At 40.9% G+C, this 27,113-nt stretch overlaps 1 protein-coding gene across 4 annotated transcripts in view; it reads left to right on the forward strand.

Annotated features, from left to right (window-relative positions):
- The window catches only part of ccser2a (coiled-coil serine-rich protein 2a), a 632,026-nt gene that overhangs the window by 403,844 nt on the left and 201,069 nt on the right, over positions 1-27,113 (forward strand). For all 4 annotated transcript variants that reach the window (XM_048616386.1, XM_048616383.1, XM_048616385.1 and 1 more), the window contains exon 7: positions 16,073-16,141. In XM_048616386.1, the coding sequence (XP_048472343.1) occupies positions 16,073-16,141 (69 nt within the window). The remainder of the gene's footprint in view (positions 1-16,072; positions 16,142-27,113) is intronic.

The following is a 27,113-nucleotide window of genomic DNA, read 5'->3' on the forward strand; positions in this document are numbered from 1 at the left end:
GCTTGGTCTGCTGTGTTCATCCAGCCCTGCACCTTGTTGTCTCGGATTCTCCAGCATCTGCAGTTCCTACTATCTCCCTCTAAACCCTTTCTATTCTTATACCCATCTAGATGCCTTTTAAATGTTGTAATTGTACCAGCCTCTACGACTTCCTCTGGCAGCTCAGTCCATACAGGCACTACCTTCTGTATGAAAAGTTGCCCCTTAGGTCCCTTTTAAATCTTTCCCCTCTCACCCTAAACCTATGCCCTTTAGTTTTGGGTTCCCCCAACCCAAGGAAAAGACCTTGGCTAGTCTACCTCTCCATGCCCCTCATGATTCTATATACTTCTACAATGTCACTCCTCAGCCTCTGATGCTCCAGGGAAAATGGCCCCAGCCGATACAGCCTCTCCCTATAGCTCAAACCCTGCAACTGTGGCAACGTCCTTGTAAATCTTTTCTGAACCCTTGCAAGTTTCACAATGTGCTTCCTATAGCAGGGAGACCAGAATTGCATGCATTATTCCAAAAATGGCCTAACCAATGTCCTGTACAGCTGCAACGTGACCTCCCAACTCCTATACTCAATGCACTGACTAATAAAGGCAAGCATACCAAACACCTTCTTCACTATCCTGTCTACCTGTGACTCAACTTTCAATAAACTATGAACCTGCACTCCAAGGTCTCTGTTCAGCAACACTCCCCAGGATCTTACCATTAAGTGTATAAGTCCTGCCCTGATTTGCCTTTCGAAAATGCAGCAATTCACATTTATCTAAATTAAATTCCATCTGCCACTCCTCGGCCAATTGGCCCATCTGTTTCAAGGTCCTGTTGTAGGCTGATGTAACCTTCTTCACTGTCCACTCGACCTCCAATTTTGGTATCATCTGCAAACTTATAACCATACTTGATGAGTTTCAGTTGACAGTTTCCATTATAAATGCAGAAATTGATAACGGGTATTCGATGTAAAAGTGTGATGATAATAAATAAGGCTTAGTAGACAGAAAGTGCATACAATGTAAGATTCTTAATTCATTAAGTCTTTTTTTTCAAACTTGGTTTCTGGGGGCCTATGAATTTAGCCAGTTGCTGTCTGCCTTATTCCTTTTGGAAACTTTTGTATATTTGTGATGTCCAGCATATTATTTTATCAAAGTATGTTCATTAAGAGAAAGGCTTTCTGCAATGGATCACTATGATTCATATGTTGTATCTTGCTAACAGTAGGATGGAATTCCTCATAGTGTGTTAAAATTAACTAGGATCCATAGAGAGGATAACTTGAAGGAACACTTTTAAAATAGATATCTTCCGAAATTAATGAGTTGGAATATGTGGTTTAGATTTGATGGTTCTCGTATTTGACTTAAGTTTGTACAGGGCTCCATGATCCACAAAAAGCTTTTATTGCATTCAGAAAGCAGGAAAGTTCAGCTTATTTTAAGAAGGATAGATTTGCTTGCAGACATAAATATCCAAGCGTTGAAGGATCATGTTTTGATATAGGCATTCCTTAATCGGTTGTTTCCTTGTAATGAAACAGGTGCTCTGAACAGAATGTGAGCTTTGCCTTTTTAATCAACTCAATTTATTAATGTAATTCAAACTATTTGCACCATATTTGTGATTGCGGGACCTGCTGTTTAGAACACAGGCCATGCTTTCGCATGGCCTTTCTGTGAAATGCATTTGTCGTCTAATTTTGACAAGATTGATTTGCCTGTAGACACTATACAGTTTGCCTATTTGCTGGTTAATGATGAATGCTGATCTGTGACTATGACGTATAAATGACAAAAAGTCAAATGAGTGAAAGGATCACTTTGCAATCTGTTCACGTAAAGCATACCGTGTGCAGGCTACTTGCCTCATTTCTCACCTGTACAAATGACTGACTAATCAGTTTGTTGTTCAGCTAACTGTCCGTGCCTGAACCCCCATTATTCACTAGCCATAAGCAACATCAAACTGGTCACTGTGCAGCTGGCCCTGGCCCAAATGTTTACTCGGTTGTTCAGTTCAGTGCTGATGACAAATGCCCTCTATTTTTAGGTCGGCCTTTTACTATTCCTGCACCATTTTATCATAATCTTCTTGCACCTATGAAGAAAGGAGAGAAGATTGGGACATTTGGGTGTATAGGTGGGCATTGTTATTCTATTTAGACAGGGGTAAGCACAGAAATTGTTGGCAGACAGTATTGGTAAAGGTAAAGTCAGCATAGTCCCAGAAGACCATAGGGCTACATTCTCATTAGAGAGCGAGAGAGATGACTGATGGTGGTTTAACATGAAGGTCACCATGTGTCAGGTGAGGGGAGAGATTGAGAAGGAGAGTGCTCCATGATAGCCTCAGCCAGTGTGGGAATTGAATCCATGCTGTTGGCATTATTCTGTATCACAAACCAGCATCTCGCCAACTGAGCTAATGGACCCCCTTAAAACACTCTTGCTCCAGGGCTTGAGCACAGAAATTAAGGCTGACACTTCAGTGCGGTACTGAGGGAGTGCTGCACTATTGAGTGTGCTGTTCTTCGTAAAGGATGTTAAAGTGATGTCTCATCTGCCTTTGGGATGAATGTAAGTGGATTTCATGGCTATATTTCGCAGAAAGAGCAGGGGAGTTACGTCCAGAATCGTGGCCGTTACTTGTCGTTCGATCATGATGAAAACAACAAATTATCTGATTGTTATCACATTTCAGTTTTGTCCATTCATAAAAAAATTGGAGGAATGTGGATATTAATTTGTGAGACCAAAAGAAACAGGATAGCAGTAGCAAACTCCAGAGGAGAAGTGAGACATTAAAGCAGCATTTCATTGACATCAAAGAGCCCCAGTAAAACTGGAATGTATTCATAACTGACACATAGGAAGATGGTTGTGGAGGTTTGACATGTCAGTTCCAGGACATCTCTGCAGGAGTTCCTCAGGGTCTTGTCTGACACCCAACCATCTTCAACTGCTTCATCAGTGACCTTCCCTACATCGTAAGGTCCAAAGTGGGGGTGTTCACTGATGCTTATGCACAGTTCACCATTGTTTGTGACTTCCCAGATACTGAAACAGTCAGTGTTCAAATGTGGCAAGACATGGACCACATTGATGCTTGGACTGATAAGTGCCAGGCAATGACCATCTCCAACAAGAAAGAGCCTAACAATCCTCCCACCCCCCATGACATTCAATAACATTGTCATCACTGAATTCCTCACTATCAAGATCCAGGGGACTACCATTGACCAGAATACAAATTGTAATAGTCATTTTGAAAAGTATGTTCATGGGAGAGGGCTTCACAGGTGAGGCCAGCAGTTACTTCCCATCTCTAGTTGCCCTTGAGGAGGTGGTGGTGAGCTGCTGCCTTGAACCGTTGGAATACTGTGGCCGCAGGGACAGTCAAAGGCTAGGAATTCTGTCGCGAATATATTCATCTCCTGACTCTTCAAAGTCTGTTATGCTATCTACAAGACACAAATCAGGAACGAAATGGAATATTCTCCACTTGTCTGGATGGGTGCACCTCCAACAACACTCAAGAATATTGACACTTTCCAGCACGTAGCAGTCTGTTTTGCTTAGCACGCCATGTAACACCTTTAACATTCGTGCCCTACCCACCAATGTACAATGGCAGCAGTTTGTACCATCCACAAGATGCATTGCAACAACTTACCAAGTCTCCTTGGACATGATCTTCCAATCTTAGAACCTCTATTACCTAAACGGACAAAGGCAACAGATATGTGAGAGCACTATTACCTAAAAATTCCTAACCAAGACGCACCCCATCCTGATCTGGGACAATATCACCATTCCTTTGCTGAGTCAGAATCCTGCGATTTGCTCCCTAACAGCATTGTGGGTGTCCCTAAACTTCACGTTCACAAAGGCAGCTCTGCACCACCTTCTCCTGGATAATTGGGCGTGTGCCATAAATGAGTGAGCAATTTAAATCAGCAACAAAGCGTAATAAACTGGGAACTATGTTAGCATCTAAGAGTCAGTAAACCTCAAGGCAGTTGTACAATTGGACCTAAGTTCTTTGTGAATGGTGTTAGCATATGAACTATTTCTCCTTATTCTTTTGTTTGTGGTCAGTCATATATCATAAACATTCAGCCCTTACGAGACTAGTTCTATAGCATCTTCCACAACACCTCACTGTCATATTAAATGGAACAAAATGAAAATTCTACCGCAGATGGCTGTCACTTACTTTCATCTTGTTCAATGCAATAACCAAAAATTTACTTTGTAATCAGATGAGCTTGACTTAAGGGTCTGTCCTGAAAAAAAGCAGTCTAATAGAATTTTATAAATGAAACTCACTGGTTTGCCTTCCTCCCTTTTATTGCCATTTAATAAAAGGTAAAAGGAAAAGGTGCCATAATCCTAGTGTACCAGTGGACTCTCATTGGAGAGAGGTGACTGGTGATGGTTTAACGTGAGGGTCACCACACTTCAGGCAAGGGGAGAGGTTGAGAAGTTAGGACCTTCATGGTAACTTCAGCTGATGTGGGAATTGAACCCATGTAATAATAAGGGAGACTATTTGGTCATTTTCATGTGAGTGCATCAATTCCAAGTGGTCATCACTAAGCTTTGTACACCTCTTGTCAGTGTTTTATTTACCCAAACTATCATGAAAATGCACAAAAGATCCCTCATTATCTTTATATTGTATCACATTTTGACCTTTTAAAAATAAGTTGGCAGAAGTTTTACATTTGGAACATTAACGATCATTTCTAAATCTAATAATGGAACTACACACAAAATGTTCAGCACCATTCACAAATCCTCAACAATTTTATCAATCTCTGTCCCAATCCTGATACCACTTGTGCATCTCAAATATTTTCTGTTATCTTTCAGCATTTGTATTTTTCAACTCTGATTAACAGCTGATGTAAACAATGCCTAAGGTGCTGGAACATTTCTGTCCTCATAATCAAGAGATGCACAGAATTCAAATTTTTTTCTTACTTGGTTCTGTCATATAACCATTTTTTGTCCCTCACTTTTATTTTCTGACTTTTTTGAGATTATTGAGTGTACAGATTGCAGAATAATTTGATCAGAGCTTGTTCTTCAAATGCGATGTCTGATGAATCAGCAGTAATTTGTAATGGAGGGTATAGTTATAGCTAATCGTGAGGTATGATAATTATTTTCATGAGAAACTGGGGTAATTTATGATTGACTAAATAATGAAGAGTTGCAGTCAATAAGAGAGAGACTATTTATTCAATCTTGCTGCTGGCTAGAATCTATTTATACACATATAAAATATGACTTGCCGTGTGTATGCACAGTATAAATGGAACTGATTTATAAACTCAATTCAGTGCATGCAATTTCTTTCCTTCCCTGTTCTACCATCAGATCTTTTTGCTCTTGCTATAGCTCCTTTTAATCTAGAATTAAAAGCTAGCCTAATGGCAACTGTTTAACCACTGTCGATTGTTGTTAACAAAAGAAAAACCCATCTGGTTCATTACTGTCCTTTAGGGAAGGAAATTTGTCATCTGAATGTGGTCTGGCATACATGTGACTCCAGATCCACAGCAATGTGGTTGATTCTTAACTTCCCTATGGACAGTGAGGGATGGACAGTAAATGCTGACCTAGCCAGCAATGCCCATGTCCTATTAACATTTTTTTTGAAACGGTATAATTCCTGTGCTGCATTAGCACAACAGATAGCCTGGTTTCAGACTGGCAGCAGTGCTTCATTTGACCTATCGCTTATAGAATTATAGAATCACTACAATACAGATAGAGGCCATTCAGCCGACCGAATCTGCATCCACCTATGAACAGCATCTGACCCTATTCCCTATGACGCCACATTAATGATCACTAATCTACTTAGCCTGCACATCTCTAGACACTACAGGGCAATTTAACATGACCAAATCACCTAATCTGTACATTTCTGATAGTCCGGTCTGGCTCTGATAACTTTCTCTTTACCTTTAATATTGACACAATAATATGGCTGTTTGTAAAATGTTAACCATTTTGGCTTTTATATAACACATTTAAATACATACTCATATACTGGGTATTTTTGCAGGTATTTATAATGTGCATTAATCTGAAACATTTAGGAATATTAGAAACTCCTGAAAGGTAGCTCAGAATCTGCTGTCTTTTTCACATTCTTTTTAACTGGGTGAGATTCAGCATATTCTAAATTATATTCTTTGCAGTTTATTCTGATGGCTGTGTGAATGCTAGTCCCCCATTAACTACAGTAGGAAGAGAGATCAAATGTACCAGAAATTTCAGTACCACAAAAGAGATTTGTGAGACAATGGGGAAGAGAAGTGACAAATACAAGGCTGATAGTGGGAGAAATGTTGAGGGACATCAAGAACACGAGAAGGAAAGTGTTCATGAGTGAGTATATTGAAGGAGAAAGAGGCAGATATAATTGATAGCAGAAGCACAGAAAAATAGCAATAGAAAGACAAACACTTTTTTGTCTGTAAGCAATTAGGGGGAGGCGATGGCCTAATGGTATGATTGCTGGACTGTCTGCTGGGTCCAGAGACCCAGATAACATTCTGGGGACCCAGGTTCGAATCCCGTCACGGCAGATGGTGGAATTTGAATTCAATAAATATCTGGAATTAGGAATCTAACGATGACCGTGAATCCAGTGCCGATTGTCGGAAAAACCCATCTGGTTCACTAATGTCCTTTAGGGAAGGTAATGGCCATCCTTACCTGGTCTGGCCTACATGTCGCTCCAGACTCTGAACTGCACTCTGGGCAACTAGGGACAGGCAGTAAATGCTGCCTAGCCAACGATGTCCCTCATCCCGTGAATGAATAACGAAATAAAAAATTACATTGGAGAATAGCTGGAAAACAAATGCAGGAATTATAGCAGATCGGTCAACATTAAAGGAAGGAACACTAGGCCTAACCCACCGCTTTGACTAATGTTTTGATTATCTGACCTAATAACTTTGTTATTTAGTTCAATGTGATGTTTTGTTTTGTATGAGGCATCTTGGGCCATAGTTTCTCTATGCTCAGAAAAATTAGTCATAGAATGAAATCATCATGTTGCCTCAGCGTTGAGAAGAAGAAATGGTAAGTTCAATCAATCTGTTGTATAAAGAAAATACACCGAAAGAGTCAAGTTATAAAAAATAAACTGTCACTGCCATCATCAATCAGCAATCACTCAATTTAGTTTCTGTGACACGGCTGTGATTCAACTTGTATAATACAATGTACTGAAGCTTGCATCTATTTGGCATCCCAATCAAAGGGAATGTAACTCATCACTGTCTGAAGCTGCTGTAGAAACATGTTTCCTCTGTAGATATGAGATTCCACACTGTTGAGTGACAGAGAATGCAGACTTCAGATCTGACTGACAGCCCCTCACTTGTAATGTAAAAAGGAAAGAAGTAAATGGTTTGAAAGGATGCATCACAAAATTTGTGTTTAGACATGCTTCAACATCATTAAGAAGCTTCACTTCAGAACTTCAACTTGAGTTAATGAAATCATAACAGACCACTTATAAATTAATGGGCCATAATCTTATTCCAGGAATGAAAATATATTGAGCTCATGAAAGTTAGTAAGTGAATGGTGGGAGATTTGACGCAAAAGAATTCAGACAAGTGGGAAAGAAAATAGATGACTCACCAAACCTTAATACTGTGAATATTTCTGTAAGTGTAGAAGTATATGTCAAGTATTTGAGTTGGATCATTCTATGAAGGTCATTTAAGCATCTTGGACTTCTAAGTTCACTTTTCATGACAAATTATACACAAAGAAAATAATTTATTTGATAATCTTAATAGCATTATAGCTGTTTGAGTTTTGATTACATCATTATTGCATCTTAAATATCCAGAAACAGTGCTTAACAGTGGTGCTGTCTAACAGAAAATGGGTGTCAAGCTAAAGAGGGAGATTTTAAAAGGAGAAATGGAAGCGAGGTGAAGGAGATGAAGTGAAAGTTTCAGAGAATAGGGTGGAAAAGGTAGATTGAAAGAAGTGAGAGGACAGGTCAAGGCCAAGTGGATGAGAATTTTGTATTGGAGGTGTTGAGAAACCAAGAACCATTGTAGATGCATAAGCCATGAAATGTAAGTACACAATAAATGGATGGAAATTAGTCTGACTTTGGCAGGAGGTAAACTTGGTGTTAATCTTCCTTTCTCCAGGAAAAATAGAGAGGTGTCTAATCTAGCTTTTTACAAAAGTGAGAGGCATGATGCAAATGGATAGAATCAAACAGCAAATTCAGTGCCAAAACCAGCCGGTTTTCTTAATAAAAACTGAAAGAATTGCGGATGCTGTAAGTCAGTAACAAAAACAGAAATTGCTGGAAAACCTTAGCAGGTCTGGCAGCATCTGTGGAGAGAAATCATAGTTAATATTTCGGGGGCGGGTGATCCTTCAGTTCTGAGGCAGGGTTATCAGACCCGACATGTTACCTCTGATTTCTCTCCACAGATGCTGCCACACCTAAGCTTTTCCAGCAATTTCTAATTTTGTGTCAGCCAGTTTTCTTAATGCATTCGAAGCCTTTGATCTGACTGGAAGAAGGCATTTTAAATTTTGGAACTGAAACTACCACAAACTGACTTCTGATTTTTACAATCAGTCTCTAAATATTCCAAAGTAGTGTGTGGGTACTTATTCTCCCTACTGTTTGAGTCAAGATTAAAACCTTTGCAAATGCTTAAGTGAATGGATTTGGATCATCTCTTTGAAACATGAAATTAAAATCTTTCTACAGGATGGTCTTGAGTTAAATAATGACTTCTATTTAGTGTCATGAATAAGAAAGATAGGGATGTTTACAGCTTATCCCTAGTTGTCTGAAAGCTGCCCCATTGAAATGCTGCAGTCCTTGTGGAGATGACATCCCCATCATGATGTTGGAGGGGGCATTTGTTATTTACCTCTGATAATTTTGACTTCTTGTTCTAAGATATTTAAACTTCAGTTTTAATCCTTCAATAATAGTGAAGCAACAGAGAGATCTTGGAGTCCACGTCCATAGATCCCTCAAAGTTGCCACCCAAGTTGATAGGGTTGTTAAGGAGGCATATGGTGTGTTGGCTTTCATTGGCAGTGGAATTAAGTTTAAGAGATGCGAGGTTATGCTGCAGCTCTATAAAACCCTGGTTAGACCACACTTGGAATATTGTGTTCAGTTCTAGTCATCTCATTTTCGGAAAGATGTGGAAGCTTTAGAGAGGGTGCAGAGGAGCTTTATCAGGATGCTGCCTGGACTGGAGGGCAGGTCTTATGAGGAAAGGTTGAGGGAGCTAGGGCTTTTCTCATTGGAGCGAAGAAGGATGAGAGGTGACTTGATAGAGGTATACAAGATGATGAGAGGTATAGATAGAGTGGATAGCCAGAGACTTTTTCCTAGGGCAGGAATGACTGTTATGAGGGGTCATAATTTTAAGGTGTTTGGAGGAAGGTATAGGGGAGATGTCAGAGGTAGGTTCTTTACACACAGATTGGTGGGTGTGTGGAATGCGCTGCCGGCAGTGGTAGTGGAGTCAGTTACATTAGGGACAGTTAAGCGACTCTTGGATAGGCACATGGAGGACAGTAAAATGAAAGGTATGCATGTTAGTTTGATCTTAGAGTAGGATAATAGGTCGGCACAACATCATGGGCGGAAAGACCTGTAATGTGCTGTGCTGTTCTATGTTCTTGTTCTAATAGTGTGAATCCTCCCATTTATTCAAAACATTGCTGATTTTTTGTTATTTTTGTTTTATTCTTTAATCAATTTTGGTTTGGAGTTGTGAACTGGGAACTGTGAGTTAAAGTGAGCTAATTTTTGGACGATGGGTAATAGCTTGTGTTAAAAGAAAAACGGAGCAAGCTCGCTTTTATTTATTCGTGAGAACAGCCTGGAAGTTAATTGCAGGTTGGGATTTGGCAGATGCTTTGTCACCGTGGAAGAGCATTATGTTTAAACGGAGAACAGGAGTTAGCTATTAATGAGGTCAGTACCTGGGAATTGGTTCCAACAAGTCTGGAAAAGACCTTGTGCTCAAGCAGATGGCAGATATTGAATGGTAACTGGGACCCCATGGAGGAGGTGGTCAGTCTGTCAGGGAGTGGTCAGAGTTTGAATTGGGTTTTAAGCTGTGTTATTGGGTTTTAAACTGTGTTTTCTGTGGAAAAAAGGAATCTGACTGTTGATGCTATCGTATGAAGATTTGGAAGTTCCCTGTCTAACTTCCCATAAGCAGCTCTTGGAAGCTCAGAAGATATAAAATAAAGTGGTAAGTATTACTGCCTCTACCTATGTGAATTAAAAAGGTGACCCTGATCAACATCTTCTGAAAATCAACTGAGAAGCTATCATTTATGCCTGTGGAAAAGCGCATTGTGAAAATCACTTAAGTAATCTGGCCAGATTACTTGTTTGTTAACTGTGTTTGTTTGTTTGTCTGTCTGTTTTTTGTGTGAATGGGGCTAAAAAAACAAAGGTTATGTGGTTTAAAGTGTAGACCAATTCAATTTTTTTTTAACTCTGTTAAAGTTACTGTATTAATAAATAGCTTAGTATTTTGTTTAAGTCTGGAATTGGTTATTTCAAAAAGTAGTTAGGAACTATTGGGTCAATTTTGAGGGTCTTTGACAGTTTTAATTTTACTGAGTTGTGAAAACAGAGGTGGAAAGGCTGATTCAATTCAGCTGCCTGTCTCTGTGTCATAGCACGTTGCATTTTTAAATACGTTGCATACACAATTCATTTTCTTTTTTTTTTTAAAGAAAGGCACTTTTTTTCCATTTGAAAATGAGGAACTGTACTGCACAATGCAGCTCCATTTGGAATCCTGTGAAAGAACTATGGAACTTTGTTCACTACTAAAATCATTTATCTGTTCAGCTATAATGAATGAGCTACATCTGAATAACTTGTAGAAACTGAGAGATCTTGCCTTCTACCATGCTACATTAACAACAAATTATAAAAGGGGTATATTGCAGAAGCTTCAGAACAAAGTTAGAGATAAGATTCAAGAGTTTAATGATCGATGTTTTGTTTAGAGAATATGAAGTTGTCTTATTTTTTCAATCCATCGATCTTACATGCATCTCTTTAATCATAGGGCAGGGCCATATTCATCAAATGAAGCAGGGATGGTTATAGCAAGATGACCACTCTGCCCCTTATGTTTCTGCCAGCTTGTATGCAAGAGCAATTCACCAGGTGCCAGTCCCCTGCCTTTACTCTGATTCCCTGACTTTTCTGTGTTTATTAGAGAATAATCTCTTTTGATAGCCTTGTTTGACCCTATCTCCACTCCACGCTCAGGCAGTCCATTTCACACCACTCGCTTTTTCCTCATGTCACCACTACTCATTTTGCCAAATACCTTAAATCTGCATCCACATTCTTGATCCTTCTACCAACGGGAACAGTTTCTCCCTATCTACTCTTTCCAGACACCACATGATTTTAAAAAAACCCGTAAAATCCCGTTTTAAATTTATCCTCTCTGAAGAAAACAGTCCCACCTTCTCCAAGAGAGATAGTAAGAACTGTTGATGCTGGAGTCAGAGAGCTGAAGAAGGGTCCCGACCCGAAACGTCAGCTTTCCTGCTCCTCTGATGCTGCCCGGCCTGCTGTGTTCCTCCAGCTCCACACTATATTATCCCTATCTTCTCCAAGGTGTTTAGGTCAGAAGGCACACAACACCAGGTTATAGTTCAACAGGTTTATTCGAATTGTCACTTCACCTGACGTAGGGACAGCGCTTCAGAAGCTTGTGATTTCAAATAAACCTGTTGAACTACAACCTGGTGTCGTGTGACTCCTGACCTTGTCCACTCCAGCCCAACACCGGCACCTCCACAATGTGTTTAAATAACTGAAATCCCTCATCCCAGGAACCATTCTCTTGTACCCTTTTTGCACCCTTTTTGCACCCTGTCTAATGCCTTCACATCCTTTGTAATTTGCAGTGTCTAGAAGTGGACAGAATATTCCAGTTGAGGCTGAACCAGTGTTTAATCAGGCTGAATTTAGCACGCTGCCTACCTTCTCTAGTGCTCATTTGCCATGCCTGATGACATTTGGTTGGGAATGCCCACAATGATTTTTTGTGAATAGGGCTGACTGATCCTAATTGTTTGCTTCACCAGTACTGCCCAGATCATTGAATCTACTTCTACTTCTCTCCATGTGGATAGTCCAGTTTTAAACCCCATCGGCTAGGGATTGTAACTTCAACCGGGGATCCATTACCTGTTAAAATGTCTGGAAAGATTCCCAAGAATGGTTCCAGGGATGAGAAATAAAAACATAATTTGCTGGAAAAACTCAGCAGGTCTGGCAGTACTTGTGGGATGAAAACTCTGCTTTCTCTCCACAGGTGCTGCTAACCTGTTGAGTTTTTCCAGAAATTTTTGTTTTTTTGTTTATGATTTCCAGCATCCACGTTTTTTATTGTCCAAACATGAGTTGGGACTGTACAGAAAGCCAGGACTGCTTTCCTTAAGGAAGGAAAGGCTGTGGGAGATTTAGAATAGAGTAGAAATTTATTGTCATATGTACTTTTACATGAAAAATACGGTGAAAAGTTTTAAAAGTCGCCCCACTGCGGAGCATACACAATAATTTAAAAAAAGTAAAATTAAGACAAAGTTCATCACAATTCAGTTAATAGCTCCTGGGCGCAGGCAAAGTTGATTTAAGGAACGATGGAATATCCCGAAGATGCAGCTGTGGTGAGACTGTCATTTTGGGACAAGACAGCCACGCCAGGCCGCTGGAATACTGGGCCAGAAACCTCTACCAAAGAAGACCACCATGCCGGGCCGAGACCGCCACTCCTGGACGAGACCGTCTGCAAGGCTGCTGGAATACCTAGATGCTGAAGATGAAGAAAACCTCCACGTGTGGACAAGACCTCCACACAATGCCTAAACCGCCTGGGCCTAGCTGCGGACCTGGAGCCTCAGCCTAGCCTGCGAGTCCGGACCAGGGGAGTCAGCCCAGGACAAGCTCCTCGCTCGGCAGCAGACCCCGGGCTGCAGTGGAGCCATGTCTGGTGCTGCCGCTGCTGCTGCTGCCACTGCAGATGCTGCCTCCCTCACCCACCACTTTAAAAAAAAACAAAGAAAAACAAATGGAAAAGAGCTAAAGAAAAAGGAAGAGAAAAGAGACAGAAAGCCGACAGGAGCGGACGAGCCCTGGGCTCAGCCCAGCTACTCTGCCACTGAAATAACTGCACAGAGGCTGGTATCCTGTCACCAAGTCACCCTTTATTTACTTGTGTACAGTTTACTGGCTATGGCCAGACAGCTTGGAGTCAGTCCCCTGGACTGAGGAGATTCAAAATCCCTGATGATTTTTTTTCTTTCTTTTTTTATTCTTCTTTTTATATCCTGTTTTTTATTTTTTTAACTTCTTTTTTAACCCATGTTGTGTGTGTGCAGATGTGAAACACCAGTAAAAAAAACACCAGGTATGCAAATAACTTTATTAACATACCATCACCAGGAAAAACACCCATGTGACCAAAAGAGCCCATATCAAGCAGAACCTCTAGGGTCAGCAAGGGCTTCCTGATTGGCCCAGGTTAACAAGCCGAAACAAGGATCTTGCTGAGCAATGAATCTAGTGCCATTGCTGGTTCCAATCACTATACCCACCATCTGAGGAATTCTAAGATGGAGATACTCAAGATCATGTGGTGTCTGGACAGATTGGATCAGGAGAAAGGGGTCCGTATTGTGGGAGGGTTGAGAATGAGATGGCACAGACTGCCCAAAGAAGGAGTGACATGAACAGGAACGTTTATTGGGTGTATTTAGGATCTGGAAACGCAGTGCCTGGGAGTGTGGTGGAGGCAGGTTCAGTTGAGGCTTTCAAGAGGGAGTTAGATTGTTATCCGAAAAGGAAGAATGTACAGGGTCACGGAGGAAGAATCGCACGAGATTCATTGCTCATTCTCCAGAGCCAGCTCAATGGCCTCCCGTGCTGGAGTAATTCTGTGATTCAAGCTAAAACTTGTATGCAACGTTTAAAATCAAGTGAGTCCTCAAATGTAATTTCAGGCTCTTTTGAACCCTACAATGTAACTCTCTGTATAGTAAGTTCACTCCCAATGGTGGTAGACTCTGGGAAAGCAATTCGAGGAAGGATTTTTAAGAAGCTAACCTTCTATGTCCTATTTTAATTGGGTCCCTTCATTATGTGGACTAAGCAGAATTACAAACAATAATAGCTAAAAGGGTGTGAAATTGAAGTAGTAAGAAAATTCTGCAGCTGACAGGATGATCCTAGAATCCCTAGTGCGGAAAGAGGTTATTTAGCCCATCGATCTGCACCGACCTGCCAAAGAGCATCTCACATGGGGTTTTTTTAATCATGGCTAACAACTAAGATGCATATCTCTGGACACTGGAAAAGTCTTTATCATGGCCAATCCACCCTAACCTGTACATCATTGGACTGCGGGATGAAACTGGAGCACCTGGAGGAAACCCGCGCTGACACCAGGAGAAATGTACAAACTCCGCACAGACAGTCACCCCTAGGCTGGAATCAAACCCAGGTCCTTGGCGTTGTAAGGCTGTAGTGCTAACCACTTTGCGACCCTGTGCATTTAGTGCCATTTTAGTAACTTGCAGCTTAGCATCAGTGATTATGGCTTTCTCTGGAGCAAGATGTTTTGACAACAGTTATTACTTTAAAGTAGTTCCCAGATATGTAAGAAAATGCAAGGGTGTCCTGATTCCCCAGTTTTAGAGATCCAAATTATATGGTTCTCTTCGCTCACAACATTGTTTTACATTCCAGCCTCACGCAGGTCACCACCATCTTCTCGAAGACAATCAGGGATGGAGAACAAGTGCTGGCCCAGCCAGTGACACCCACATCCTACTAGTGAATTGTTAAAAATGTAACTTCATCAAAAACAAGGTTTGAAAGTCAAGGCATTTTGTTGTTTAGAATCCCAGAGATGGAAGCAAATAAACTACCTGTGAAAGGACAGGTTCTGAGTCAATGAAAATGAACTGAAATGAGGAAAGAGGAGCAAGTCAGCAATTTGGTTTAAAAGCCTGTAGTTCAGGTACATTATCCTCCTGTTTACATGAAGATGTTCTGGCATAGAAAATGTAATTATTTTTGAGCAGTATTTTTTGTCATGACCTGATATTAGAATTACAATAATCTGACAATATAAATTTACTGATATACACAAGTGTATTCAACTCTTTGAAGTATTTACTGATTTAAAGGATCCAAGCACCTTAGCATCACAACAGACGCGCTGCATTTAAAGGGCATTATTTACGATTTGCACTTCCATCCCCAGTGCAACTCCTCCTCTGACCAAAATCTTTAAAGAAGGAATGGGGTCACAGACAATGAATTTTCACCCAAACTTTTGAGGGCAGACCCAACCTTTAGTTTGAAATGTGATCAGCAAAAAATTGTATGCGAGCTATATGCATTAATTTAAAAAAAAACCATGGCCTGTGAACTTGTCACTCCAATAATGTAATTGCTAATATTCAGTTTAGTTATTATGATTAATAAAGGAATGTATTGATAATTACATTTGAGACCAGCATGAGAGAAATGCTACTGAGCTACTGTCCTAGCCACCTCTAAATGTTCATGAGTACTTAAGGATATTTTTGTCTTTTTTCCCCAAGATGAGCTCGAAGGGATTCACTCCCTTGATGTGTGAAAGTTTCATTCCCTGCTATTACCTCGCTGAAGTGAATGTTGCTCCTTTGCAAGGGTTAACTGACTGTTGTTTAGTGTGGGCAACACATCCAAGTGCAGTCTGCCCTAAATGCTGTGTTAGTGCATGCAAACTGTCGTCAGGCCTCCGGACCCTGGAATGATGTCCCTGCCAGCTGTTTTTGCTGCCTGTTTCTGCCCTGACCGAATGAGCATGGACTGGAAATTGAAATCCAGATCTCCCTGTCAATGCATTTCAAGCCAGATAGTGTAAAATTTGCAGAGTCATAGGTCGAGTTTCTGCTTATCTTTCTGTTTGGAAATCACTTGACTTAGATTTCTGTATCAATTTGTTTTTCAGAATGATGACGGCTCCCCAGTAATATCACCAATGCAGGAACAAGCTAAGGCCATAAACTCTACAGATAAGGTACAGTGTTCATCCTTCCTTCACTTGAAGGGTATTGAATAAAGAGATATATTTATGAACACTTTCTATCAATCTCCTATAATTGGAACCGTGCTGAAATTAAATGTGAAATATCCCTTTTCTTTTAAAGTTTAATATAATCCAAGTTATTTAATGCAATACATTGTGCACAGTTCATTATTTCTTTGCACATGCAAATTCATTGCAATTACGTAGATATTCCAATTCCTTTCTTTCAAGCAGGAAAGTACTTTCATTCTTTTTCTTGGTGCTGTGTCAAGGAGTTATATGGTTAAGATCATCTTAAATGAACACAGCTCTGTACAAGGTGTAGAGCTGGATGAACACAGCAGGCCAAGCAGCATCAGAGGAACAGGAAAGCTGATGTTTCAGGTCTAGACCCTTCTTCAGAAAATCTCCAGCATCTGCAGTTCCTACTATCTCTGAAACAGCTCTGTACAGATATGCAGGAAATGATAGAATCACATTTATGTCCACATTTTTATGTCCACATTTCTAATTTGGTTCATACTCAAGTTGTCCTTCATACTTGATACCATGAAACAGGTTTCAGGGATAGAACACAGCGCAACACAGTTCATTGTAAGCTTATAAGCACTTCATTGCATTACTTTTATATAAATCTAGAATTAGATAATGATTATTGTACAATGTACCTTATCATGAGCTCCACAAGGCCAGTGGAGAACATAAAGACCTAAATTCTCAGGGCAGCCCCCAAATACAGGCTGTGGCAGGGGCAAGAGTGGAAGATTCATCCATATGTACCATCGTAAGAATTTTAAAACTACAGCAAGTGGGAAGAAATTCCAGCCTAACCATTCCATTCCAAATTGATGGTCCTGAATGGACGTCCAACTTCATTGGGCCCCAGAAATTTGTGCCCTTTCATTTTCAGAGCGAAAGAACCTTGTATCTCTCAGTGCAACTCATCTTCATTTCAACTGCAGAAAATAATCATTTTATGTTAAATTGGACTTAACATTATAAATTGACCATTTATTATTTCCAACTTGGCTTTGTATCTTCTCTGCAATGTACCATTCTTGGCTAAATGACCTCTTCCTTCCCAGAGACTCTTATTAGGTCAAAATTGATTCCATTGTGGGTCAGTACTTGGGCGTCTGAAATATGCAGCGAAAAAGATTGATTAGAGATGTTGATGTAGTATGTTGAAAGTGGTGCATAATATGATGTCTTACAGTTACATTGTAATTTTATAACAGTTGTAAAACAGTTCCAAACTTCACACCACTATTTGCAATACTGTGCTACAGTTCTGTAATGTGGTTTAAAGGTATTAGCCTTTATTCCCAGATGTTATATCCAAGCTTCTAAACTGTCTGAGCATTTCAAATCTCTCAAGCTGTCTGGGAACAATTAATTTCTGAAGATTTATTTCTATGTTGAGATTGCTGCTATATTGTGCCACAGCAGCTTCCTTCCCCTGCAGTACAAAGATACATTTGTCATTTCTCAAATAGCTTTCCTTTATCTTTCTGTTTTCTATTTAATAGATGTTTCTATTTCCCTCTTGTGTCTACCCTTTTAATGCCAATTCATTCACATGTCTTTTTCCTTGCTCATCCCAAATATTATTGTAGTCTCAATCCTCAAAGACGTATTGTTCTGTCAGCAGGTTCTTTTTCCAAAATGTGCATCCATTTCCCCCAACAATGAAGGGAAAACAAACAGTTGATGGCATTCTTATAGCCAGTCTATTTTCCTCTGCCCTCACCGACACCTCTCCTCCAAAAACATTCAGCTCAAAGTTCTTATTTGCAAGTAACCTCAAAATCTTAGCTGCATCTGACCTCTGCAATCTCTTCGACGTAGTCTTATGTCCCAGCTGGCATTAAGCACTTTTACACAATTGGTGGCAGAATTTTCTCCCGGAGCCTTTTCAGTTTTGCTGCTTTCAAACCTCTTCAAACTTGGGCCCTTTATCAAAACTAATTTGCTCACAGTCTCCAGCTCTTATACTTCAGCTTTGGCATTATGCCTTTGTCACATACTTTGGGATGTTTTTCCATGTCACCAATGGTATAGCATTGTAGGTAGCTGCTCTTGAGCGCAATGTTGTTTGTTGTACTTTGTCACTATGTTTTGTACTTTTGTCTGATCCCTCAGTGTGAAACAAAAAGTATTTTCCCCCCCATTTCAATGAATAATTAAGCTTTGAATTTACCAAGCTAAAATCATATGTAACATAGAGAAGCCATTATCATGATACAAGAAGTTACTAAAAACTAACAAAATTAGATTTAATAGGTTTTAGGTATGGTTTTACTGGTTCAATGGTCTACGATTTAAAATATACCCATATTGTCTTAAACAATAATTCAGAGACTGCTATAAATTGTTCTTTACTGTCTTCCCCCCACCCCCAATAAACATCTGGGATTGAACCAAGCTAACAATGTGGTACTTAATGGTAGTGTCACTACCTTTGTGCCCGGAAGATCTGGTTTCATGTTATCCTTGAGATGCAGCTGTTCAGGTTAATTAAAAGCACTTTGGGGCTCATTGCACAGTGGTAGTGTCCCTGTGTCTGAGTCAGAAGGCCTAGCTTCAAGTCCCAACTGGCTGTCATACCACACCTGGACATTCCCAATAGAGAGAACAGGATAAAAATAAAGTGCTAAATTAGAGGAGGAAGAAGTTATCTGATTTTGGGTTTTGTTAGAAAGCCATTCTTGCCTCTGTTTTTATGTTGAAATTTTCTTCACTTTATATGTTCATTTTTAACTCCATTGCTTTTAATGGGCAAGTCAGAGTGCTACTGTTATCTCTTCTGGGTAGTCTGTTGCACTTGCTACTATGACAGCTCAATTTTTCAGTGCAGTAATCTAGACTCCATTACTGCCACTCTCAAGCTCAGTCAAGAAAGAACAAGTGAGTTTTGTCATTGTCATTACCAGGGCAACAGCAGAAAATGGCTGCTTGGGCATGAATCAGCACAGTCTGTCACCTTGGCTGTATTCAATTGATCGCGAAAATTGCATTGAATCATTCATGCTGTGGCCTAACCTTGCAACCTTCACACATTCTTACTCTTGGAGGTTGAGGTCTGCTAAATTCATTGTAAGCATTATTGCCAAATTACTGATATATTTGTTAAAAAGGGTTTGGGAAGGTGGGGCTGGGAGTGGGGACCATTTTGCAAAAATGGGCAGTAAATCCAGCCACTAGGATTTAAAAAAAAAACTTCTCATACTGAGGTACAAGCATCACCGGCAATGCCAGCATTTATTTCCCATCACTAATTGCCTTTCACAACAAAATTTTCAATCACTACAGTCTTTATAATGCAGGAACACTTAAAATGCTGTTAGGGATTTGCAGGTTTTGGTCCCAGCAATTGTGAAGGAACAGTGATATATGGTTTAAGTCAGGATTGTGTGTGGTCTGGGGGGCAATTTTGCAGGTGGTAATGTTTCCATGCAACTGTTGCCCTTGTCACTCTCAGTAGAGACTAGGGAATTTTATCAATTAGGGATAGAATGTATCTGTAAGTATGGAGCTTTGGGTTCCTTTTCAGGTAAGCTTGCAGCACATTCAACCCTGGCTGATTTTTGCAGTAACTTCAGATGGATGGATATCATTAATATATTTTTGATTTGTGATAAAGCTGTGATAGGCAATTATAAGCAAGGACAAAATGTTCAAAGAACATTGCTACGTAGGTTTTACATGGTATAAATTCACAAACTTTCTTGCATTAACCTTAATAATCTTTAATCTCATTGAGCATTTGCTCAAGTATTGGCTGCAGCATTACTGAATCATTTATCCAATTGTTATTCAACCAGACCAAATAGATTGTCAAGTAGTGGTTTAATGATGCTGAGGACTTCATGAGGAATAGTTTTTATGAATGGATTGTGTGAGTTGAATAGAAGACAGTGGCATTTCCCAATGGCTCGCTTTATGACAAGCTTGCTATTGGCACGAGAACATCAGACCACCCACATCTCTGTCTGCAAATGAGACCTCAAGATAGCCCGAATCAGAATTGCTGCTGACCAGAGCATCTGGAGACGAACAGTATGACAAGCCATCGAAAAAGCAGAGGACAAAGGAACTGACCAGATGATAGAAGAGAGAGCCCATTGGAAGGAAAATACCATCAGTTGACCTGCTGGTCAACAGTATTCCTGTATGCCAGCTGTGGAAGCGTCAGCCAGTTATAAATTAGCCTGTACAGACTTATACAATCCAAAAACATATTGTTCTTTAAACATTTTGTCCTTGCTTATAATTCCCGATTACAGCTTTATCACAAATAAAAAATAACTTATAGAAATGTATTCCTCCCAAAGGAAGAGCAATAGTCAGTAGAGGGCAGGTCTGCTGGAAGCTTACTTAGAAAGGAACCTGAAGCTGGTGTGTTGGGATATTTCCAGATACATTCTAACCCAGTTGTTAAGACTCTGGGTGTTGAAGAAAGTTGATTACCCATCCAGGAGCAGTCTATCAACCCAGAACTGACGGATGCCAAGAGTTTCAGAATTTAATTCACTATAATGACCTGTTCCATTGTCACCAAATCACAGAATGTTCATGGTGCAGAAGTAGGCCATTCAGCCCAATGGGTCTGCACAGGCTGTCCAAATAAGCATTGTGTCTTAGTGAGCTTATTGTGACCTTCACTGTTTTCTTCTGGATCTAATTCCCAGGGTTCTTTATCCTTCTTTGTATTTGTCTGATCTCTCATGACTGTGGGCAGTTATCGTCACTATGAGGAACTTGACGCTGTCCACCCTCTCAACCTCCGATATGTTGATGTAGATGGGGGCTTGTTCTCCTCCTTTATTTCTGAAGTCAATGATCAATTCTTTAGTTTTGCCAACATTGAGAGACACATTGTTTTCATTGCACCGTGTCACCAAACCCTCTATCTCCCTTCTGTATTTTGATTCATCGTTGTTAGATATCTGTCCCACTGTAGTGGTGTCGTCAGCAAACTTGTGGATGGCGATCATTCAGAATTTGGCAAGATAGTTGTGTGTGTACAGGGAGTAGAGTAGGGGACTGAGAACACATCCTTGGGGGGCTCCAGTGTTGAGTGTTATTGTGGAGGAGGTGCAGTTACCTATCCTCACTGATTGCGGCCTTTTGGTCAGAAAGCTGAGGATCCAGTTGCAGAGGGTGGAGCCGAGATCAAGGTCACAGAGTTTTGAGATCAGCCTGGAGGGAATAACTGTGTTGAAGGTGGAGCTGTAGTCAACGAGCAGGAGTCTGACGTAGGTGTCTTTGATGTCCAAATGTTCCAGGGATGAGTGCAGGGCTAGGGATATGGCATCCTCTGTGGATCTGTTACGTCAGTAAGCACATTGTAGGGGATTGAGGCAGGCTGGGAGACTGGAGTTGATGTGGGCCATGACCAGCTTCTCAAAGCACTTCATGGTTATTGAGGTCAGAGCTTTTGGGTGGTAGTCATTAAGGCACATTGCATGTGCTTTCTTGGGTACGGGAATGATGGTGGTTTACTTGAAGAAGTTGGAGACTTTGGCTTGTAGGAGGGAGAGGTTGAAGATGTCGGTGAATACCTCCACCAGTTGGTCCACACAGGATCTGAGTGCTCGGCCTGGGACAGTGTCCAAGCCTGTCGCTTTCCTTGGGTTGATTCCAAGGAAAACTGATCTGATTTCTGAAGCAGTGACAGAGGGAACAGGAGTGCCTGGAGCTGTCAAGGCATGCCAGTATACTGTCCAGGTACATAATGACCCAGTATGGCAACTGCTCTGCCCAGGACTGTAAGCAACTACAGAAGGTGGTGTGCACACCCAGACCATCACAGAAGCCAACCTTCCATCCATGGACTCTATTTACATGGCTCACTGCTGTGGAATGGCTGCCAACACCGTCAAAGACCCATCGCACCCCGGTAGTGATCTCCTACAACCTCGTCTGTCAAGCAGAAGATACAGAAACCTGAACACATGCATGAGCAGGTTCAGGAACAGCTTCCTCCTGGCCATTATCAGACTGTTGAATGGACTCTAGCCTCAAACAATGTAACCTGTATGCCATTGAATCTTTTTGATCTGTACATCTTTTGCTTGCTGTATCTTGCTTGTACTGCTAGTAAACAAAGCTTTTCACTGTATTTCTGTACACGTGAGAATAAATCAATCAATCAATCAATCAATCAGAATTCAACATCAACCAATCCAAACCCACAATACAAATAGAAGGCGCATATACAAACATGCAATAAATGATAGACTGTTAAAGATTAGCTGGTCCATCGAGTTTCTCCCATTCAGTGTTTAACCATTTAACATGACTCTCCAGAGTTTCTAACACCTGTCACCAGTTTACTTCATGGGAAAGGCAAAGAAATAAATCTTTTCAAAAAGCCAATTTTGGTGGAGAATTCTACACCATGCACAAACTCACATCCATACATTCTCAACCAATATAGACGTGTGCACAAACATTTACCTAAAAACACACTCCCCCAACATATTCTCAATTTCACACACTCCGAAACCCATGCACACACTCACCCGCGCACACTCTGCCACACATTCTCAATCACTCACACACTCTCTAAAATGGCACGCACACACTCACCCACACACTCCCCTACTTATTCATACATTTTCATCCACACGCTGCGCATTTTCACGGTCATTCATACACCCAGCACACAATCACTCACTCCCCCACCCACACATTCATGTCCATCATCCAAATACTTTAAATTAATTGTCAAAAAAAATGGTGGAAGTCACTTTTCCAGAAGAGGAAATAAAGTTGTGGATAAAGTCTAAGATCTTTTTCAGTTCAGTCTATGCAACATATTCCAAAACACATTTTGTTGTGCAGCTTGATTACCTTGCATAATGTTGACCTACATTCTGTTCTGCACACTAGTAATTACCAATTAAAATTTATTTCCATTTTGGAAATGAAAACGAGATATAAACCACCCAAAACTGATTAAAACTGACAGCTGAATGAGAAAACATCAAATTTCAGAGTCAAATCTGAAAGGTATTTTGTGCATAAGTGCCTTGCAAAATCCATTCACGGGATTATTTGCTTGTTAGCTGATTTCATTTTCTTCACTCTGATTGTGTTTCTTGTATACAAATCTAAACAGCTATAACGATGGTTCATAATGAGCAGGAACAGTTGCAAACTCTAGCCCAGCTTTCATTACCGGTGGGGAAATGAGGAGGAATTTTTTTTTTTACAGTGAATTGTTGTGGTCTGGAGTGTAAAGTCTGCAGGGCTATAGAGGTGGAAGATTCATGGGTGAGTTCGGAAGAAAATTAGATGGTTGTATGGAGGGAATAATTGTGTAGCTGTGGGGCCTGGGGTGTAGGGTGACAGGGAAATGGGTTTGGGTGGTACTTTTGGGGATCTGATGCAAGCATGATGAACCAAACCAAATTCCTAAAACAATGCATAGGTCTCGTGAAGGGTCCCGACCCGAAACGTCAGCTTTCCTGCTCCTCTGATGCTGCCTGGCCTGCTGTGTTCATCCAGCTCCACACTGTTATCTCTGATTTCAGCATCAGCAGTTCTTGCTATCTCATAGGTCTCGTGTTTTTCATAGAATCCCTACAGTGTGGAAACAGACCATTTGGCCCAATAAGCCCACACCAACCTTCTGAAGAGCATCCCACGCAGACTCACCACCTGACCCTATCCTTGTAACCCTGCATTTTCTATGGCTAATCCACCTAACTCTCTCATCCCTGGACACTGTGGGCAATTTAGCCTGGCCAATCCACCTAACCTGCACATCTGTGGTATGTGGGAGGAAACTGGAGCACCCAGAGGAAACCCACACAGACAGTCACGCAAGAGTGGAATTGAACCCGGGTCCCTGGCACTGTGAGGCTGCAGTGCTAACGACTGAGCCACCATGCTGCAAATGATGTTACCTGAGTGTGCGAATTATGGAAGTTTGAATGTACTTGGTGGGACTTGCAAATTAGTTCTGAGCCTCCAAATTTGAAATTGCAACAATGTAACATTATAACGTAACAAATTGGCCAAAAAAAAAAGATCTGACGATTGGGAATTGGTAAGATTCCAGCGAAGGGAGAAAGAGACTGATTGAGGGGAATAATAGAATATGAGAATAAAGTTGCAAGGAAAATTCAAACCAAAATTAAAAGTATCTATAGTTATGTGAAGAGAAAAAAGTTAATGAAAATGAATATAGGTCCTTTTCAGTGACACAGGGGAATTTATAATGGGGATCAAAGTGATGGAAGACTAACTAAATGCATACATTACAGTTCTGTCTTCACAAAGAAGGAAGCAAATAACATCCCAAAAACATGGGGGAACACAGGGCCTATTGGGAAGAAGAATTGAAAGATAATAGTAGGGAAATGACATTAGGGAAACTAATGGGATTAAAGGCAGATAAATCCCAGAATCTGATAACCTTCATCCTGGAGTACTTAAGAAGTAGCCCTTGAAATAGTAGATGTGCCAGTGGCCACCTACGCTCGGTTCGCAATAAACAACTGCACCTCCCAGTCGCGAACCATTTCAACTCCCCCTCCCATTCCTCAGACGACATGTCCATCCTGGGCCTCCTGCAGTGCCACAACGATGCCACCCGAAGGTTGCAGGAACAGCAACTCATATTCCGCTTGGGAACCCTGCAGCCCAATGGTATCAATGTGGATTTCACAAGTTTCAAAATCTCCCCTCCCCCTACCGCATCCCAAAACCAGTCCAGCTCGTCCCTGCCTCCCTAACCTGTTCTTCCTCCCACCTATCCCCTCCTCCCACCTCAAGCCGCACCTCCATCTCCTACCGACCAACCTCATCCTGCCCCCTTGACCTGTCCGTCCTCCCTGGACTGACCTATCCCCTTCCTAACTCCCTACCTACACTCACCTTTACTGGCTCCATCCCCGCCTCTTCGACCTGTTTGTTTCCTCTCCACCTATCCTCTCCTCTATCCCTCTTCTATCCGCCTCCCACTCTCTCCCTATTTATTTCAGAACCCCCTTCCCCTCCCCCTTTTCTGATGAAGGGTCTAGGCCCGAAACGTCAGCCTCTCTGCTCCTATGATGCTGCTTGGCCTGCTGTGTTCATCCAGCCCTGAACCTTCCACTATAGTTCTGTACACTTCTGGAACGGTTCCTGCAGAATAACAGGTAGCTAATGGAACCCCACTATTTAAGAAGGGAGGCAGAGAGAAAATAGCAAATTATGGACCATTTAGCTTGACATTGGTAAAGGGAAAAATGCTAGAGTACATTACAAAAGATGTAATAGCAGAGCACTTGGAAGATAGTAACAGGATCAGACAGAGAGTCAGCACAGATTTATGAAGGGGAAGTCGTGTGTGATAAATCTGCTGGAATTGTTTGTGGATGTAACTAGAAATTTGATAAGGGGGAGCCACAAGGCTTTTGATAAGGTCCCACGTAAGAGATTAAAATGCAAATTAATGCGCATGGCATTGAAAGTCATGTACTGGAATGGATTGAACCAGAAACTGGGAGATATGCTGTGAGGAGACGAAGAGGTGCTTCAGTGTGATTTGGACAAGTTAGGCAAGTGGGCAAATACAGTATCATATGGATAAATGTAAGGTTATCCACTGTGGAGCAAAAGCAGATTGTTATCTGAATGGGGTTAGATTGGGAAAGGGAGGTGCAACAAGACCTTGGTGGCCTCATGCACCAGGTTATTGAAAGTAGGCATGCTGCAAATGTACAAGGCACTGATAAAACCACACCTGGAACATCGTGTGCAGTTTGGGGTTTCCTTATCTGAGGAAGGATGTTCTGGCTATTGAGGGAGTACAAAGAAGGTTTACCAGACTGATTCCTGAGATGGCTGGACTGACAAATAGGGAGAGGCTAGATTGATTAGGTCTGTCTTCACTTAAGAATGAAGAAGGATCTATTGGGGAATGTATAAAATTCTGACAGGACAGGGTAGATGCAGGAAAGATAGTCTCGTTGATCCAGCAGTCCAGAACCTGGGGTCACAGCTGAAGGATAAGGGATTAGCCTTTCAGGGATAGAGATGAGAAATTTCTTCACCCAGTGAGTGGTAAGCTTGTAGGATTCTCTATCACAGGAAATTGTTGAGGCCGGAACTTTGAAGACTTTCAAGAAAGATGTAAATATAATTCTTAGGACTAAAAGGATAAAATGTATGGGGGGAGAAGGGGAACAGGGTACTGAGTTAGACCATCACCCATGATCACAATGAATTGCAGAGAAGGCTTGAAGAGCCAAATGCCTACTTCTGCTTCTATATCCTATGTTTCTATAAGCAAAATTGAATGAAAAAGAAAACACATAATTGATTCTGATTCCTGTGCCTAACTTTTCCCTTGCAAGCTAAGTTCATTTAAAAATTCAGTTTATAGGTCAAAGTCCAATCTCTGTTGTTTCAAAGCTGGTGGTATGAGTATTATGCCATATTAAAGTAAATGTGGCTGCTTGATGTGAATTAGGTCAAATTTACATTTTAAAATTAAATGCATTTGAAATGGGAATTTTTGCTATGTGTCACAAGAAATGAAGTCCTGCCTTTGAAAATTGGATGATTATAATGGTTGCACCAAAAAGGACTTTATAATAATGCAGTTTTGACAATTAGATCTAACTTGAATGGTCTAATTGAGTTAATCAGAAAATTCACTTTGCTTTTTAGTTTAAGAAGTTCACATTCATAATAACGTGAAATGGACAATTATGCTGCTAGGATAATCATATTAATGAATTATGTCAATTAGATTCTCTTTGTATACTCTAATTGGGTCGAAAATTCTCTTTAACTCATGTGGAAGTCATGCTGCAAAGTGGGAGGAATGTTGTTTTCTAACAGCTGTTTCAGGAAGAAAGCACAGGCTTTTGCTTAGAATTATGTCCCCTATCCCTGAAGCATCGGGATGGTTCAAGCTATTCTTTGTCATCCTATTCAGTGATGTTTTTTCTGGCAACTTACT

This window comes from Rhincodon typus, chromosome 34 (genome assembly GCF_021869965.1).
Source record: "Rhincodon typus isolate 14 chromosome 34, sRhiTyp1.1, whole genome shotgun sequence".
Lineage (NCBI taxonomy): Eukaryota > Metazoa > Chordata > Chondrichthyes > Orectolobiformes > Rhincodontidae > Rhincodon > Rhincodon typus.